Below are 19,051 nucleotides of genomic sequence, written 5' to 3' on the forward strand. Positions count from 1 at the left end.
TGTCTGACGGATGCTAATTATATCTCAATCATGCATAGACAAATGAATATGTATGAGAGCTCGAATCCCTCAGAAGCTAAGAACCCTCCAAAACATTTGACAGTGGTTATCTGCAAACCATTAGAAACAACTAAAACTAGGTTTGACTCATCGAAAATCAAAAAGCAACAAGGTGACTCATCGAAAGTCGGATTACTATAGCTATTACAAAAAAATACAAAAGACCCAAAGTTCCATTCTAAGATTACTTGCAGTAACTGAGAGCTAGTTGAAATCCCGATTTACACTAATAAATGCATAAGATTTCAGGCATCATTAAGGGCATACCTGTACACCCATAAGGGTTTAGTATAAATTTATATTAATTCAGAAAGACATCATTAAACTGCATACATGACCTTAGTTGTCATATGGCGAAAGATAAGTGAATATTTACAGAATGTATGCTATATTATTTTATTGGGACCATTCGTTGTTGATAACTGAATTAGACAAAAAAAAATACAATTCCTTGCTGAATATTAAAAAAATATATCTGCTATTACATGCTTTACAAACAAATAAGCTAACTGTGTCCATATGATTTTCTGATTGGTTAGATAATAATAAGACAATTTAAACACAGGCGCTTGGGTATATGATATTTTTTTGTTTTTTTGTTGTTGATTAAAATATTCAATTTTCTATATTTATAATGCATATCTATATCACTTCTGTGTATATCTCACCTAGTTTCGAGTGATTTAAACGACTTATTGAAAATACCAAATTGTACTATCCATACTAATTTGTTTCTTACAAATGTAGTATGGATAGTAAAATTTGGTATTTTCATTAAGTCGTTTATACCCAAGCGCCTGTGAATTTAAATATAACAAAACGGTTTAATAATTGACTGTACCGTGATAAATCGATCTATAAAACTGAAAATAGTCTTCATCAAAACTCTTATTCTATTTTCTTTCCCTAGTCCCAGTTTTATCCAAGAATAGAACCATAAAAATAGGCCAGAAATTTGATTCGCTGTTATATTTGGATTTAAACATCGGACATATAACAGCTGAATTTGTGTATTGCCAATCATTTGAATGTTGACAGGTGCTACGTTACTAGTGTATTTATTGGAGCTATTTTAAGAAGAAAATCACGTCATAGACGCATGCGCTGTAAGTTTTTCCGGTTAAATTGGATTAACTGAACACCCCGGAAATTAGTATTGTAGGTATTATTTGAATGATTATCAACCAAAAGATCTAAGTACAAAGATAGAAAGTTTATCAGGCATCAACTCGAAGGACTTATTTAGGATTCATTCTTCCTTTCTACCTCTGAGATTCTTTATCCATTGAATTTTTGCTCGGAGTCTGTCAAAAATTAATGGCGGCATGGCTTCCGGTGCCTATAAATGTTAATGTTCTCCTGTTTATCCTCGTTATTCTAAATTATAACGTTTCATTTGAAGGAAGTTTTTCCCTTGAACAGTTATCAAAGTAAACTGTGCATTTTATTTGATAAATAAATGAATGAAAACTCGATTTTTTAAAAACAAAAAGGGGGCTTGGGAGTGCCTTGTTTATCATTTATGTCTGTACAGGCACTACAGTGTACTGTGTCTCTATAATAAATACAAGAGCCTGTAAATGTTAATCTTATTTTCTGTTTTAAATATGTGTACAATTAAACTTAATGTAACTGAACATTTTGACATTCTTGTGTTTGTAATTTCTAAACAATGGTAAAAAATATCAATAGGTCATTTCTGGAATTACGTCTTTCACTGGACAAGATCTTCAAGTTCACACGGCTTTATGACATCATTTACCAAATAGAAGGCATGCCTGTATCCCTGCTCTATTGAAAGTTTCCAGTACTTTCATAATTGTCATTCTGTAGGGTAGCATAGAAATAATTTATGTTCCGCAAGTACTGATCATTATTACTGTACGACTGAGGGAGGGAGACCATCTTATTAGACTTAAATTTCTCAAATATTTTGTTTGGTATAAAAAAAAAACTATTTCACCTCAACATGTGTTGGAAATTTCTATGCATACATTTTTGTAGCATGACAGATTCGACTGAAAGCCGTATCCCGGAACTGGATAAATCCAGACATCCCCAAATTAAAAGAAAAAAAGAATTCCCGGATCCTGAAAGGGTCAATCCAGAAAACCTGAGCTTTAAAACACACGATCCCGAAGTCCCAACAAAGGTTCTATCCACCCTCAATGATCAGCTGATTGGTTCATAAACTGTCAGATATAGGTAAATTGGTGATAAAAACCAAGCGATAAATAATTAAAAATTGAAGATTAAAACTACACCTTAAACTTCAATCATGTACATTGTACAATGACTGAATGTAGTACATGACTGATGAGAGCACAAGTTATGAGTCATAAATTTAGTTAACATACATGTACACTGTAACACAAGTCTTGGTTCTGTTATTTTGAGATGAAAGAATTTAAGATACACTGAAATAGAAAATATTTACTAGATGCACACAAATGTCAAGCCAAATTTTTTTTTTTTTTTAAACCTACAATAGTACAGTATTAAGGCCAACCTTAAAAATATGTTTGTTTGCAGTTTTCCGACTGTACCTTCAGACTGAAGGGTCGGTAGGTAGGAAAAATATTTTATTTTATCAGCCAAAATACAGTTTAAACAAGCAGTTACACTAAACCAAGTTTCTTGAAAAAAAAAAAACTTTTTAAAACAACAAACACTTGACATGCTGAAAACCAACATCAAATGAACAGGCATTTTCAGATAAAAAACTTTTTAACCAAAACTGAAACTTTAACATAGTGCCATTATCCAATTTATGACATAAAATATGGTATAATTATTAAATACTGGAACACTTATAAATAAGGAATGTCATTATGACTAGAACTGTTTTAAAGAAATATATATTCAGACATGTATGCTTCTTGACTAGAATGTTTTCATGAGTAGAGTATTTTCATCAGAAAAATGTATATATTATAGATTTATAAGACAATTATTAAAGAGTGTATTTTTAATAAAAAAAAAATAACCATTGAATGTTCCTCAATTGAAAAAAAGGCAACTTGAAAAAAAAAGTATTCAGACATCCAACTGTTTACATATTTCTAATAATATTTAATTATATGTGATAAGGTTATATTTTTGCCAGGCTTTAATGAAAACCAAAGAAATCTAAGGTTTGGGAGAAATCCATAGCACCCCATTAAAAGTAAATGGTCGGTACTGAAATGTTTTTAATGCATAAAAAAAATTGGCAGCATAGCTCCTAAGGACATGTTTTAATTGAATTCACACAGGCCACACAGTTTGGGTACATGTATATATTTAATATTGTAAGAAAGAGAATAATTGCAATGAGTGGGGCAGCCCCCCTTATCCTAAAGGAGCATACTCATTGCAATCGAAGATAGATTTAATATAGAGAGAGTATATTTATTTTTCAAGCTAACCATTCATTTTCTCTACATCTTTGTGTAGTTATGGTTGATTCTTATTGATTTGGCATGATCTATAACCATTAACATTTCAAATGAGCCCATCCTCCGTACAGGCGTGTTTACAGATATCCATGAAGATTTGAGTCACGGAGGAGTGGTTTCATCTTTGTCGTCTTCACAACGATTTGTAGAAAATATGCCATACTTCAAGCTGCTGTCAAATTATTTAACCACTGAAATTGGTTCCATAAAGCCAGGCTCCATAAGATTCTGAACCCGATTTGTTTGAGATAGAATGGTTATCGTTTCAGTTATGAATATCCGCTGCATCATCGTCAATGATATCATCACACATCATTACATGTGCCTGTATCTGTATAAACAGTTTACTAATAAACTTTTTTGTTATTTATTTGTCTTAAAATTGACACGAGACGACAGCGCAAAGTACTCCTCCGTGACTTCATGGATACCTGTAAACAATTTCCATGTGCTTTATCATTAAATGGTCACATGAACGCTTGCCGGGAAGCTAAGAAAAACTGAACTTGAAATGTGTAATTGACCCAGACTTTGAATCATTTCCGGAAAGGACACACAGTTCCGGATCGCGTCAATAGAGGTATTAAAAAAAATTTCTTCAAATTTAAAGCAATAAAATTTTCACAGTCGGAAGGATTTTCAAGGGTCGGTCGGTAAACTGCAAACAAACAATATTTTAATTTAAGCCTAACAAGAAGATAAGGAATAAGTTCCAGTGAGAAGAACTCTCCAACTCGGTAACAAAAAGTTGACAATTAAAATGTAAACACTTTAGGTCAAAGATAGTATGCTTTGGTTATTAATACATGTAGCTTCATGTAGATTGCTGCTTATTGTCAGGAAGTAACATGACCTTAAAGTATGAAAATGATTCTAAGGAAGAAATGTGATTAAAGTCTTAAACATGTTAAACCATATAGGGTAAAACACTATTTATACGTATACATGTACATAGGTTTCAGCATGTGTAATTACATTTTTTATAAGGAAGTACAAAATGTACATGCAAATTCCAGGGTTACCAAAGCTAAACTTGACAATTACTGCAACTCAACAATTGCTTGTATTTAATTACTATGATCGCTTGTTGTGAGAACTAACAAACATGGCTAGGTAAAACTTAAAGACAAAAACATTCTGGATTAACTGCAAGGGAATGCTTTAATCTGGTTTTTCATATACTGTGGATTCCTTAATATTCGTTGGATACCAATTTTTGTGGGTACTGGTGAACCACAAATTCAAATGTCCAACGAATAGCATATTTTGAATCTAGGCTTTGTATACAGTGATTGACAAAACAATGAAATCAAACATCCACGATATGCAAGTTTTCAGCAATCCACGAAAATTGATATCCACGAAAATAAATGAATCCACAGTATACAATGTATGTTTTGCCACTTACGGTAGCGTCTTCAGATACATGGGTAGGGTGTTAAACCCTAGTCATTCTGTTAAGTATACATTTATTAGCTTACCTGGCCCAAAGGGCCGAGTGAGCTTTTCTCATCACTTGGCGTCCGTCGTCCAGCGTTAAATTTTACAAAAATCTTCTCCTCTGAAACTGCTGGGCCAAATTTAACCAAACTTGGCCATAATCATCATTGGGGTATCTAGTTTAAAAATTGTGTTCAGTGACCCCGCCAACCAACCAAGATGGCCGTCATGGCTAAAAATAGAACATACACATGTAGGGTGAAAATGCAGTTTTTGGTTTATAACTCAAAAACCAAAGCATTTAGAGCAAATCTGACAAGGGGGGAAATTGTTTATCAGGTTGAGATCTATCTGCCCTGAAATTTTCAGATGGATTTGACATTTCGTTGTTAGGTTGCTGCCCCTGAATTGGTAATTTTACGGTTTCCATTCTCAATTTTATTTATTATTATTTTTTCAGATATTTCCACCATGCAGACAATCAAGTGTGTGGTTGTGGGAGACGGTGCTGTAGGAAAGACATGTTTATTAATATCATATACAACTAATAAATTCCCTTCAGAATATGTACCAACAGTAAGTTTATACAACCTATAGATTTTATTCCATTATATTTGCAGAGCAATAAGGTTTTACATGTCAGCCATGGGAAGAGTCCCAAATTTTGCCTTGAGTACAATTAGTTAACTTTAGTGTACAATGTGTCAAAAAACTGATACATTGTAGTTCGAAAAGTCAGCATGATGTTGTTACTATTGTTGGGACCTGTATAATACCACTATTCCGACTTATGCCAACCAAAACTTTATTTGTGGTTCCAGTTACCTGACCTACCCAAGATTAAACATCTCAACCCTAGAACTTCTTTTCATTTCTAAAAAATAAATTTTCAAACAATCAAGTGGTCAATCGGGTAAATGGAACCACACATATAATTTTATTTGTTTAAAGATATGACACATTTACATATAGTTAAACAATTTATAAAGGTAAAAATGAATTAAGTTTCTCCTTCAATTTTATACAATACACAGACTTTTTCTAGTTAATTCTGCTGAGAATACGCTACATACATGTAGGCATGTACTGTATTCATATGTGTCTCAATCAATAGAGAAAAAAAAAGATTACCTATACTTTTGCATACATCATGTTCATGTATTCATATTTTATTTCACATGCTTTAGTAAAATTTCAAAGTAACCTGATAAGGGCATTATTATAACTCTTCGCTAAAGTTTATTCTGTAAGTTGTAACAATAAAACTGCTATTTCCTAACCCACTTGTGTTTTTTGCAGGTATTTGATAATTATGCAGTAACTGTTATGATAGGTGGAGAGCCCTATACTTTAGGTTTATTTGATACAGCCGGACAAGAAGATTACGACAGATTACGTCCATTGAGTTATCCACAAACAGATGTCTTCCTTGTTTGTTTCTCTGTAGTTTCACCAGCATCATTTGAAAATGTGAAAGAAAAGGTAATATATAGATAAAGAAAGATATGGTATGAGTGCCAATGAGACAACTCTCCATCCAAGTCACAATTTATAAAAGTAAATCATTAAGGGTCAAAGTACAGCAAGCAACACAGAGCCTTGGCTCACATTGAACAGCAAGCTATAAAGGCCCCAAAATATTACTAGTGTAAAACCAATCAAAAGCCAAAACCAACGGTCTAATCTATATAAAAACAAGAAACGAGAAACATCTATGAACTTCACAAACAGACGACAACTACTGTACATCAGATTCCTGACTTTCGACAGGTGCAAATATTTGCAACAGGATTAAACATTTGAATGGTACCAAACCTTCTCCCTTTCCTGAAACAATTGTGTAACATCACAACATAGTAAAACATGAAAGACTGTCAACATGAACAGTAAAATACTGATATGGAGAACGTACAATGATATGACATAATACAGAAGTGGAGGGATTTGTTAATGATTGAATATTTATGAAGAGTCCAAAATTGGTGGATTTCTAATTTGCAATTATTGTCAAAGAAATGCACTTTAAATTAATTGTGTTTAGAAAGGACTAACTTAGCAAACTTGATTTAAAAAAAAAATCACTGAATACAAATTTTAATCTTTGTATACATGCATATATATATATATGTAAACATGTACTGAAAATAAGTACCCTATGTTAAGAAAGGAAAATTTTAAGTGCATTCACATTCATGATCAACTTCCCATGGGGAAAACAAGAATTTTTTTGTTATGAAAAAAGTGATGTCTATCTCCTTTATATCATGCCTATGAGATATTCATACTCGCAACCAGTGTACAGTGTTCCAGCTAGCATGAAATGGAGGGGCGCCATGCCCCGCCCCCGAAATTTTGCGCCCCTCTGACTTTTTTAAGCGCCCCTCTGCCCTTCTGATGCGCCCCTCTGTGCCCTTTTGAAAAAAGTTTAAAAAACGATCTTTTTTCCTCATATTGTCGCCATTTTGTTGAGTTCTTTATACACACACTTCATTAAGACAACATTTTAAAATTGTTGACACTTGTTACCTGTATATAATCATTAGATAGATGTATGATTAGAGTCAATTACTTTATCAGGTGAAATTTACGACCCTGTCTAATCCCTTTGCCCTGAAGCACCAAACATCTAAGTTAAATGAATTGATTTTTTAACACCTGACGATGCAAAATAGAATTTATAAAATAAACGATGATCATTTCTATTATTAAAATACATATATAAAATAATGTTCATTAAAAAAGAATCATTTCAATAGTATATTATAAATCGTCAACACCCAAAATGCCGACGAAAAAAAGAAAAATTGACCAACTGGAAAATGACAAGAAGAAAATATCAAAGACTTGCCAGTCTATTACATCTTTTTTCATGAATAATGACCATCAAAGGTAAAAAAATAATTTAATTCTTTACTTTTATGAAACATTTAGAAGAAGAAAGGTTTCTATCAGATATCGCAATTGTTCTTGTATTGTAAATTCTGCCGATTACGGAGCACTCGAAAGTCCTATTTTTATAAATTTTTTTGGAATTGAAATCCGTTTTGACTAACTTTAATATTGATATTATTAAATACGCTCAACCATGTCAACAGGAAATATACGGAGATGCTTGTTGAATTGATAATAAACTTTCAAAATTGAATTAATTTATTATTGTGCCGATTACGGAGCTCTCGAAAGTCTGATTTTTGTATCAATTTTCTTATTGAAATCCGTTTTGATAAACTTATTGATATTATTAGATACGCTCAACATGAACTATACTGAGATGTTTGTTGAATTGATAATAAACTTTCAAAGTTGAATTAACAAACTTATTTGTTGAATTAATCTATTTCTCAAGATCGAAATATTAAAAGACAATTGTTTCATTGGCACTCTTATTTAAATTCACAACCAAACCTACACAATTTTCAATGTAAAGTTTACCCCACTCTCCCTATCTTCTTTCAGTAATGATGGAAATGAGACCCCTGAAATTGTAATTGAGACTTTATAGCTCTTGTGTCATCAGCAGAACTTACAGATCGTTCCTTACCTAGTCTGCTAGAGCTATTTCATTCACCTTGTCATAAGGATAAAAACCTATTATCTATGTACCCTCTTGTTGCAAAACTATTCAGTGTTGCAATAATACAACCTCTCAGTACAGAGAATATTCTCTCAGGTCAAATTGATAAAGACAAGTCACAGGGCAAACTTGAAAACACAGACATTTACAAAAATATTAACTGTAAAATTAAACTGTGATAAAACTAAATTTGAAAAAATTCTTGATCAATGTGTGACAACCTTCTTCAAAAAGAAAAACAGAACACTTGTCAATGTTGTATAATATTTACTTGCATTTGAACTCTTCTTTGAAAAAATCTGTAGTTCTGAAAGAGAAATGAATATACATGTACATGTAGTAATGACTATTAGTGCTCTCAGTTTGATTTTAACTTATATGTTCTAATTAAATGTTTTTTAAACTTGTATTGATAGTATAGAGTATTTAACTTAGCTACATGCTTGCTAAAAATATGTCATTATGTGGTAATATAAAGTATTTGATTTTTTTCAGTGAGAACCCTCTAAAGTGCCCTTTTTTAAAAACGCGCCCCTCTGTTTTCAAATCCTAGCTGGAACACTGAGTGTAAATTGAAATTTTTTACCTTATTATTTATTGATACAGTTTTGCAGGGGCGAATCCAGACATTTTAAAAAGGGGGGTACCTAACCCAGGACAAAGGGGGGGGGGGTCCAACTTCATGTCCCCATTCAAATGCATTGATTGTCCAAAAAAAGGGGATTCCAACCCCGGTTTGAATTTTGGTGGAGTCACTTTAACAGTTCTAGAGTTATGCCCCTTTACTTTCTGTTCTCAACTTAAGTTTGCCTCTAACCAACTTATACACAATACTTAATTAGGGTTTCCCCTGGGTCAATTATTTTTTTCGCCACCTCTTTCGCCAAAACAATATATTTTTCGCCACTTTATTATTTTTTTCGCCAAATAACATAACTATATTTTCCGTTTAAAATTTACATTTTTTTCTACCTTCCCCCCCCCCCCCCCCCTTTCTCCCATTTTCCTTAAATAAGATGATTTAGCCCATTGTGTCTATGATTATGCTCTCAAACTTATTTTAGAGTTAAACACTAAAAAAATACTTTAAAACAACAGATTTTTTTAATTCAAAAGGGAAAACTAATCATTGTATTTTAAACAACTTTTCTAATTGATTGGCCTACTATACTGTAAATAATAAAGAAGATATACGTCCTGGAATATAACAAAATTAATGGACAATTTTTGATTATATAATACCAGTATAGTTCGTAGGGAAAGTTTCTTTAAAAGAAAAATACTGATGTTCCCTTTTGTACTAAGAAGTTTTTTTTACAACAAAACAAAAGCTTTTATCACATGATATTGATCCCTCGTTTCATGTGTAGTCATTACATTGAAGGGCTACTCTCATTCGAGCCAACCTTTTGGAGAGATTTCTTCATAACGACAGTTTTCTTTCTTGGCCATCGTAAATGAAAAAGTTGAGACGTAAAACTAGCCTTGAAACACGTGTGTCACTCAAACGACTTTAAAAACGTCTTCCTTATCAGTTACCGATATCTAAGTCAAAGGATAATTAAAGTTTTAAATCCGAAATTTTTCTTGCTTTTGGAAATTTTTCGTCACGACAACAGCTTTCTTTTCTAAACTATCTTTAAAAGCGGAGGAGACGTCAAAAGTTTTCTTCAAACACGTGCGTCGCAAAGTGGTAAATAAATTCTGTATGTGACATTTAGCAGAAGCCATTTAACCATATCATTTTGTCAAACAATTCAATCAACTCCTTTATTAGTATAGTCCTTTGTTGCCGATAGCTATAAAATGCAATCAGCTGATTATTGATTTTCTGTCCAAACCTTAATGAGGTCAAGGTGAATTCCGAGTATTGTTTGATCGGGTAAAGTCTGAGAAACTCGAAAAAAGTAAATAAACAAGATGGAGGAAAATAAATCGTTCTATATATTTCTTTCGCCAAATTCTTTCGCAAATGACGAATTTTTATCGCCACAATTATTATTTTTTCGCAAATTGCGAAAATGGCGACCGCCAGCGGAAACCCTGCTTAATTATTTACACAAAACTCAGATCAAGAACAAAGTAGGGTAACTTCACTTTTACCATTCTACAGTTATGTCCCTTTATAACTTCATATGATATGCAAGTGGGGCCATCATCTGTATCCCATGGACACATTCCCCATTTTTTCCTTTTAAAGTTTATTTATTGATACTTTTGTTTTGTAGTGGGTACCAGAAATAACTCATCATTGTCAAAAGACACCATTTTTACTAGTTGGCACACAGGTAGATTTGAGAGATGATGCAACCACAATAGAGAAATTAGCCAAAAATAAACAAAAACCAATCACAAGTGAACAAGGAGAGAAACTTGCAAGAGAACTGAGGGCAGTAAAATATGTAGAATGTTCAGCATTGACACAGGTTAGTCGGAGTATTATGCTACATGTATAATCAGTTCAATGTTCTCCATCACATCAGTGTACATGTATTTGATGTGGTTTGTGTGGAATACCAAACTAGTAGTAGGTATTCATTTAAAGAACTGTCTTTAAAAATGAGGAAATTCTAAATTTAAAACAAAAGTACTATTCAATAAAATTACTGAAGTAGAGGCTTAGTATGTGTTTAACTTGGTGCATATATAAAAAAACAAAAACAGAACATTTTTGGTGGGAAATGTGTGATTTAGTTTTAATTGAAGACATCACAACCCAAATAGCAACAGTTGAGAATGCAGCTTTGTTTTATAGTCATGGAAAGGTAAATTGGAAATTATATGCAGGCCATTATCCAATTAGTATTGAATTGTATCTAGTATATTTATGTTTTTGTATTAAAAGCTTTTGGGGATTTTCTTCATACACATGTACAATGTAGGTTACAGAAATTGGCCAAGTTGTCTAATTCGAATTAATTTTTCGCTATTTTGGTAAGAAGCAATGAAGAAAGTTTTGTAATTGTCTGTCCATTCTGAAAGGGAACTGGTTTGTGTCCATCTGTCCTTCATATAAAATATGGCCCCACTTTTCTCAGAAACTGCAAATGTGAGTCCTTTAATCTAGTATGTCTGTTTGAAGCTGTATGTGAGCGTGCTTTGCTGAGCGATTAATATTTCGAATTCATATTTATCCCTCATCCAGGAATATAAAACACCATATTCTTAAAACAAATCACCCATGTATAGAATGAACTTCATGTGAGCTTGCAATTCTGTTTGATGCAATTAAACATGTGTATTTGTTTTATATATTTACAGAAAGGATTAAAGAATGTATTTGATGAAGCCATCCTAGCAGCCTTAGAACCCCCAGAACCACCAAAAAAGAAGAAATGTGTCTTATTGTAAAACTTTGCCAATTCTAGAACATTTTTGTAACAAGTTTTTACTATACAAAAACAGTGCTCTTCAAAAGCCATCACACATGGCTTTGTAACATAAATGTATTGACTTATTTATTTGAAGTAAAATTGTTAAATTTTACCATGTTTACCATAACAGATGAAAATTGTAGTTGTAAGAAAGCCAACATTTAGTATGATTTTATTAATGTTACTCTGCTGTTTTGAAGCTGTATTTTTTTTGTGTAGATTTCATTTATTTACAAGGATTGGAATTTATGAAGTTTTATTTTTAGCACTCAAACTGATCATTGATTAAATTAATTTGTCAAAGTATAAATATATAAAAATCATTAAATTTCTATCTTATTATGAATATTAAACACATCATAGAATCTCTAAGTTGATTTCAAAATGATTAGACAAAGTATTATGTTCCTTCAAATTAGGAAACTTTTGGTGCCTTTCATCTTGAAGTTTCAATTAGCTACCGATGTTGCTTTAGCTCTTCAAGAATAAGGGTTAGTTACAAAGCAATAGAATTGTAACAACTAGCTGATAGAAAACACCCATGGACCATCTTTTTAAACAAGAAGTGAAGTTAGTAGAGTAACAAAGATTTGATAATATTTATTTCTGTAAATAATATAAATATATAATTCTAGAAACCTGTTGCTCTGGGAAGTATTTCATACAATGTATTATAACTGTTACAAAATTGTCATTTTCTACGGAACACATAGTGTTTCCTTCTCTTTTATGAATTGTACACGCAATTATAAATATTTTGGCTTTTCTGTTGTAAACTTATTAAAAATTGCAGAGAATGCACTTTTATAGCAAAAATCATAAATCTGTCGATGATTTGCAACTCTTTATATCAATTGTTTGAAACAAAAGCAACTGATTTCGACCACCTTGCCTATAAATTAGCTTTTAGAGTCTAAGGCCATGTCTTATATTTGTTTGTCCTCATCACTTCATCTCTTTTATGGGTAATTACATTTATAGCCAATCGTATAATTTTATAAGCCTAAAAAAAATCTTTTTAAAAAACAAACAAAACTTTAAAAAAACAAAATAAATATTATGGAATTCAGATTGCTTGAAATATTTCAGATAATGAGAAAAGCAAGAAAATATTTTATTATTTTGGACTCGTTTAAAATCAATAACTAGGTCACACTGACCTGTATATTCTGGACATTCAGGTCTACGAATAAATGTATCCATTATTTTGTGTTTGGATGTTCTCTTCATGTTGTGAATGTGACGCTTTGTGATGTCAAATTGTACATATATAGTCACTGTATATAGCTGTTTTTTCTCTGGTCATTTATTTGTTCATAAAATGCATTTATATGAAGCTTATAATGTAGAATTAGATTTGTTTTATAAAAAAAAAGTATAAATAATCTGGTAATTAAACGATTATAAGATGGGTTTAGACCAATCTAATTAAGGTTAAACCTCTACCCTTGCTCTTTTTTATGCTTGGTTGCTGCGTAGGAGCATAAAAAATGAGCGCGTGCAGGGAATTTAATTTTAATTAGATTGACTTAGGACCGCCTCTTAATCATAATAATGGATCATATAAGGGATTTTTTATTGTATTAATCTTATTTGCAAAGTGAGAGAGAGAGACTTGCCTTATATATTTCTTTATAGTAGAACAATGTTTAATATCAGCCTATTGCATTCAGTAAGTAAAGTTCCATAAAAGTAGCGCTATACTTTTTTTAAATCAATGTGCCAAGTATTTGTTGTGTATTTTACCATGCATGTTGGTAAATCTATAACCAAAATATATATCAATATATAAATAAGGTACAATCAACCCTTGATTCCTGTTTTAATGTCAAACAACACTAGTCACTAAATTTGTACTTGCCCTGAGAAGCATGGAAGGTGTTGCATGCAGATCACAAATCTTTTATCTTTCTGGAAAACTTGAAATTGTCCCTGGTTTATGTGGGTTTCTTGCTGAGATTGTCCCTGGTTTATGTGGGTTTCTTGCTGCTCAGTCTTTAGCTTTCTATGTTGTGTTTATTAAACTTGTTTGTCTTTTGTTTTTGTTGTAAAAAATTCAACCATCAATTAAATGTGTTTACTTGGAATATATCTTCATGGTTTTGACGATTGTCTATGCTTAATGTATCAGTGAGAGTTTATTGTTGTTTGGTTTTTTTCTTCCTTATTTTCTTACGTGTTTTATTCTGTGGTTCAAATCAGGGTTGTGAAACAAAATTTGAATGCACTTATCAAACTTTTTGTCTGAAATGCTTTCAGCTTGGTCAATCATGTGATAAAACCTAGAAACTACAAATAAGATTATGTGTAGTTGTTGAAGAATTAGATGCAACATTTAAAAAATTGTTTCGGTATTGAAGTAAAAATTAAGATAATTATTTGTGTTAGACTTCAAGAGTTGATTGTATCTTTTATGATTCATGTATTTTACCAATAAAACCAATCTTGATATTATAGAAGGAACACTATAAGTAATTGCAGTTATTCCAGTAAAAGTATATAATTGAAATAAGAATGTCTTAATTCATTGTGTTGACAAATAACACTTTCAAATTTTGGTTTATATTATCACCAGCCTTTTTATTTATCATATTCGATTTATTTTTCGTACCTGTGAGTTTGGTTATACAGAAACAAACAAAGTTATATTTTAAAAATATTCATTGTCTACATTGCATGAATAGAAAAATTATAAAAGGACATGCTTAAATGTCTAGAAATAATAAAAAAAAAAAATTACTCATATTTAGCAGAAATATATTTTTTTATTTGCTAAGAATATAGAAATGTAACATCTACATGACCTAGCTGTAAATACAATTATAGTCTTGGAGTTTTTTTATGTCGGATTTTACATTTTTAAGGAGCTTTTTGTATTTTGCCAAGTATATCATGTAAAATAAGATTATTTAGACTGGGGTAAGTTGACCACTGAAAGTGAATAATATTACTAGCATTTTAAATGTTTTGTTCACTGTACTTTTATTTATATAATGAAAGAAACAAATAAACCTTATTTCATATAAAAAATAAAATACCTCAAATTATTTTTTAAAAAATATTGTAAAATCAGTAAATGATACATTTGCATAGGTATACAGGATGGCAAACCCTCATAAATAAGGGAGCTAACTTGGCTAAAGAGTCTATGACCTCCTGCATAATCTTTTCCCCCCTAATAATATCAATGAAATGTTTTAAAAGAAACTAGAAATATGGCCATTGTGTACGATTACTTAAAATATGTGAAATAATACAGTAACTCTTTCAGTGGGCCGAGAAAAGAACAGTGAAACGAGCTGAAATATAATATAATAGTTAAAATTCAATGATATTTTTAAACATTTTCTATTAAAACCGAAATTTTATATGGAAATGTCCATTAATTAAAAATAATGTTTTTTTTTAAAACTATAAATCATAATAGCATCTATGCAAGGTCCAAAACTTTTAAACATTATTTGGGGCCAATTTTTGTCATTTTAACTATATACTCTAGGGAAAGCTCTACTTCTGCTCAAATAAAACGTAAACTGTGTTGGATTTTTTTAATTCTTCACATTGCTTTGATTAAGAAATAAGAAGAGATAGTGTTATGGTAAACACAATAAATTACCTAATAGTACTTTTAGATGCTTCTTAGTTAAATATAGTTTGCTCTTGGTCAATTCATAATGCTGTATAAATTTTCTGATATTATATTGTAGGAAAGCTCTTGTAACATATTTCTCCTTTTAACTGCAATTATCTCCATTTATTCTTGTATAATCTTCATTCAGATGACTTATTTGAAATAAATAATTTATACACACAGGTTTTATTTGTTTTATTAGTTTATTATGGGACTTGTCCAAATATCATATTACACTGTATATATATTGTAACTGTATTGTTCATTTAACATATTTAGGTAAAGTCATAACTTTTGCAAGGTGCAAGAATCTAATATCTGTTCTAAAAATAGAATGATTCCATTAATAATAACATTATCTTTATAAATTTGGAGTTATCTTCCTTTGTCTAGAATTGCTGTTAAATGAACTGCAACTAATGCAATATTTAATTTTATTTCCCACTGATAAATTGAAGCAATCTTTACTGTTCAGTGCTTACAAGCACTTTGATTATACCCCTACCCCCTATAACCATAGTAGAAGGGATATGTTTTTGATTTGAGCATCACTGATGAGTCTTTTGTAGACGAAACACGTGTCTGGCGTATATATAAAATTTTAATCCAGGTATCTATGATGAGTTTATTTGTATGTTCTCCAGTCTTAGCCCATCTGTCTTCTATTGGTAGTAGTTTTGGTTTACGGTAATTCGTTGTCACATGATCAAATTACAATCATTTAACACATATTTATTATGAATTGTGAATCGACTAGATCATCTGATATAATCCCATGATGTACAAAGAAAAAAGTTCGAAAGTTGTTTTCAATTTATTTATTCCATAAATCTATACATGTACATATATACATTCTTGTACATTATTGAAATTGAACAAGTTCTTGGTTATAAAGTCAAGATTGCTATTTATTATATCTGTATGATAAAAGTAAACCAACTCCATCCAGTCTAGGTACTACATCATACACCATTATTTTCAATTGCACAGTTTTAGAGACCAAATGGAGTCCATGGCATACATGGACATGATGAAATTAACAGATTAACACAGAACTTAAAACAGCACAAGAATATAAGTTAGTGACTACATATATGTACATGTCATGCAGTTTTATGTCCAATTTCCTTGCAAACATGAAGTTTTTTTTAAAAATAAATGGAGCAGCATACTTCAAAACATGTTATGGAATATTCCACACTCCAGCACCGAAATCTTTCCCTTACCATGAATAAGAACTGATGGACATGAAAGACATTATAATTAAAACAAATACATTATCCATATCATCTCTTTTGAATAGGTATTAATTTTCTGGAAAACTTCCAAGTCTCTTGAGTTTTCATTATGAGTACATTTAAAAAAGAAATGTTTCTCATCATCTACTGGAGCTCAGTTGTGTGCCAGATCTCTACATAACCTGGATCCCTCTAGACAGATCTTGTCGATCCAGTATTGCTGCTTTTGGAGTGCTTTCAGCAATTTATTGTGTAAATCCAATAATATTCTATTCTCCGATTCTAGAATAATGTCCAACGACTCTCCTACATTTAGGACATGAATGTATGACATCCTTAGCTCCTTTCATACAGAATGGAATCAAGCAACAACCAAATCCTAAGCTGAAAAAAAAATGGAAAATGATAATTGCGACAAATTAGAATTTAACATATTTGTGACTTGAGGTAGGGGTGGATATGGTCTATGAAACAGAATACTTAAGGTACAATAAAATAACAATTGAGAAAGTTTCTAAATTTTTTCTAAAAGAGGAGGTTTATTTATTAAAATATACTTATAAATTTAAACAAGATTTTAATTCAAAGGTAGATTTGAAAATAATATATAACTACATCTTTATATCAAATATACAGCTCTTTGTTATTTATTCTGATATGTACAAATGTTTAAGTTACTATATTTTCACAAGATATAGATTTAGGAAGATTTGGTACGAGTGCCAATGAGACAACTCTCCATCCAATTAACAATTTATAAAAGTAAACCATTATTTGTCAAGGTATGGCCTTCACAGAGCCTTTGCTCACGCCAAACAGCAAGCTATAAAGGGCCCAAAAAATTGCAAGTGTAAAACCATTCAAACGGGAAAACCAAAAGTGTATCATTTTGTAAACCTACCCAATAAAACACATGACCGCTGCAGCTAACCACGTAGCTGTGCCATTTTTATACCGAGTAGATGTTACTATATCAGCTCCACAATGTTGGCAGATAACTCGGACTGGCTCCTCATAAAACATTTGTTGTAAAATAACAACCTGGTTTCCATTTGGGGGTATTTGATGATATGTTTCTGAATAAGCTGTAAAATAAATAAAAATATTATTGAAGACAATTGTATAATAATACGTAGAGCCTTATAATTTGAAGGATAAATGGTACAGGCGGTAAGTTATGGTTTAGGAAAACCTTCAAAAGTTCTTACTCCATTGGCGGATCCAAGGGGGGGGGGGGCGGTCCGGGGTTGGAACCCCCCTTTTTTTGGCCAATCAATGCATTTGAATGGGAGCATTTATTGGACCCCCCTTTACTCTGGGTTGGGAACCCCCCTTTACTCTGGGTTGGGAACCCCCCTTTTTAAAATGGCTGGATCCGCCCCTGCACTCGACTTTTTTCTTGCAACTGACCTCGACAATATAAAAGTTATCTTCAAGAAGATACACCAAAACGATGTCTATCTAAATATAAATATTGTAATTTAGAAAAAATGTCAGATATTTAGATCTTGTATAGATAGAATTGTAGAAATTGTTAAGGTAGTATATGAAAGATCACATTCCGAAGTTGTTTATTTTGAGCTGCGCATTTTCTAGTTTAGTTATTTGAATTGAAAATGTAAAAAATCGGAGATATTTTGTATTGATATCTAGGCTTTATAAGAATTTGTATAATAAGATTTGATCAAATTTATATTTTTTACCCAAACATTTTATGATTTTTATTATTATTACACTAATAATTATATATTATAATTAATATTTCAAAGAAATAAGTACAAACAAGCAAATAGAGCAACTAATACTTACGTGGGGGCTGTTCGCCGTTTATTTCCTGCTCTTTCCCTCTTTTTCTAAGGATCTGTGAATCTGTAGACATTTTGATGTCGTGTTTTTTAGTGATATGAAAATTAAACTATATGTGAAGTTTATATACCAAAATAGATTGCTTAATACTCCAATCACGAGACTGTGATATTGTATACCTTTTTTATCATATGACATAGATTAAGAAATACCTGGGTTTATATATAGCATTTAAATCCGCAGACTTGTGAATCATACATGCCAATAAATGTGACGTTGACGGTGTTGTGATTTTATATAAGGATATATAGCATGATAATGATGATGATTGCCAATGAAACATTTTACACTATCGAACATAATCCAAGTAAATCAGATTCTTCAACTATGTCTTACAATTTGGTCTAAACAATGAGCAAAACCCATACTGTACAGTCAGTTTTACAAGTAATGAAGTACATGATTGTGTACGTTAATAATCAGGGCCCAGT

The 19,051-nt window shown here is 31.4% G+C and overlaps 2 protein-coding genes across 3 annotated transcripts; one reads left to right on the forward strand and one right to left on the reverse strand.

Moving 5' to 3' along the window:
- The first annotated feature begins 1,089 nt into the window (after positions 1 to 1,089).
- On the forward strand, positions 1,090 to 15,696 carry LOC134693325 (cdc42 homolog). 2 transcript variants are annotated; one of them, XM_063554080.1, is made up of 5 exons: positions 1,090 to 1,218; positions 5,398 to 5,513; positions 6,237 to 6,419; positions 10,740 to 10,937; positions 11,773 to 15,696. In XM_063554080.1, the coding sequence occupies exons 2-5, from the start codon at positions 5,409 to 5,411 to the stop codon at positions 11,860 to 11,862; spliced, it is 576 nt and encodes a 191-aa protein (XP_063410150.1). In that variant the 5' UTR covers positions 1,090 to 1,218; positions 5,398 to 5,408; the 3' UTR covers positions 11,863 to 15,696. The 2 variants fall into 2 exon arrangements, with proteins under 2 accessions (XP_063410150.1, XP_063410149.1); XM_063554079.1 differs by having other exon boundaries at positions 1,145 to 1,166.
- Positions 15,697 to 16,771: 1,075 nt separating this feature from the next.
- On the reverse strand, positions 16,772 to 18,725 carry LOC134693326 (LITAF domain-containing protein-like). Its single transcript, XM_063554081.1, has 3 exons — positions 18,564 to 18,725; positions 17,656 to 17,839; positions 16,772 to 17,138 (listed from the first exon to the last, which is right to left on the reverse strand). Exons 1-3 carry the CDS (start codon positions 18,631 to 18,633, stop codon positions 17,024 to 17,026), a joined length of 369 nt encoding a protein of 122 aa, XP_063410151.1. The 5' UTR covers positions 18,634 to 18,725; the 3' UTR covers positions 16,772 to 17,023.
- Between the last annotated feature and the right edge of the window lie 326 nt (positions 18,726 to 19,051).

This window comes from Mytilus trossulus, chromosome 12 (assembly GCF_036588685.1).
Source record: "Mytilus trossulus isolate FHL-02 chromosome 12, PNRI_Mtr1.1.1.hap1, whole genome shotgun sequence".
NCBI classification, from domain to species: domain Eukaryota; kingdom Metazoa; phylum Mollusca; class Bivalvia; order Mytilida; family Mytilidae; genus Mytilus; species Mytilus trossulus.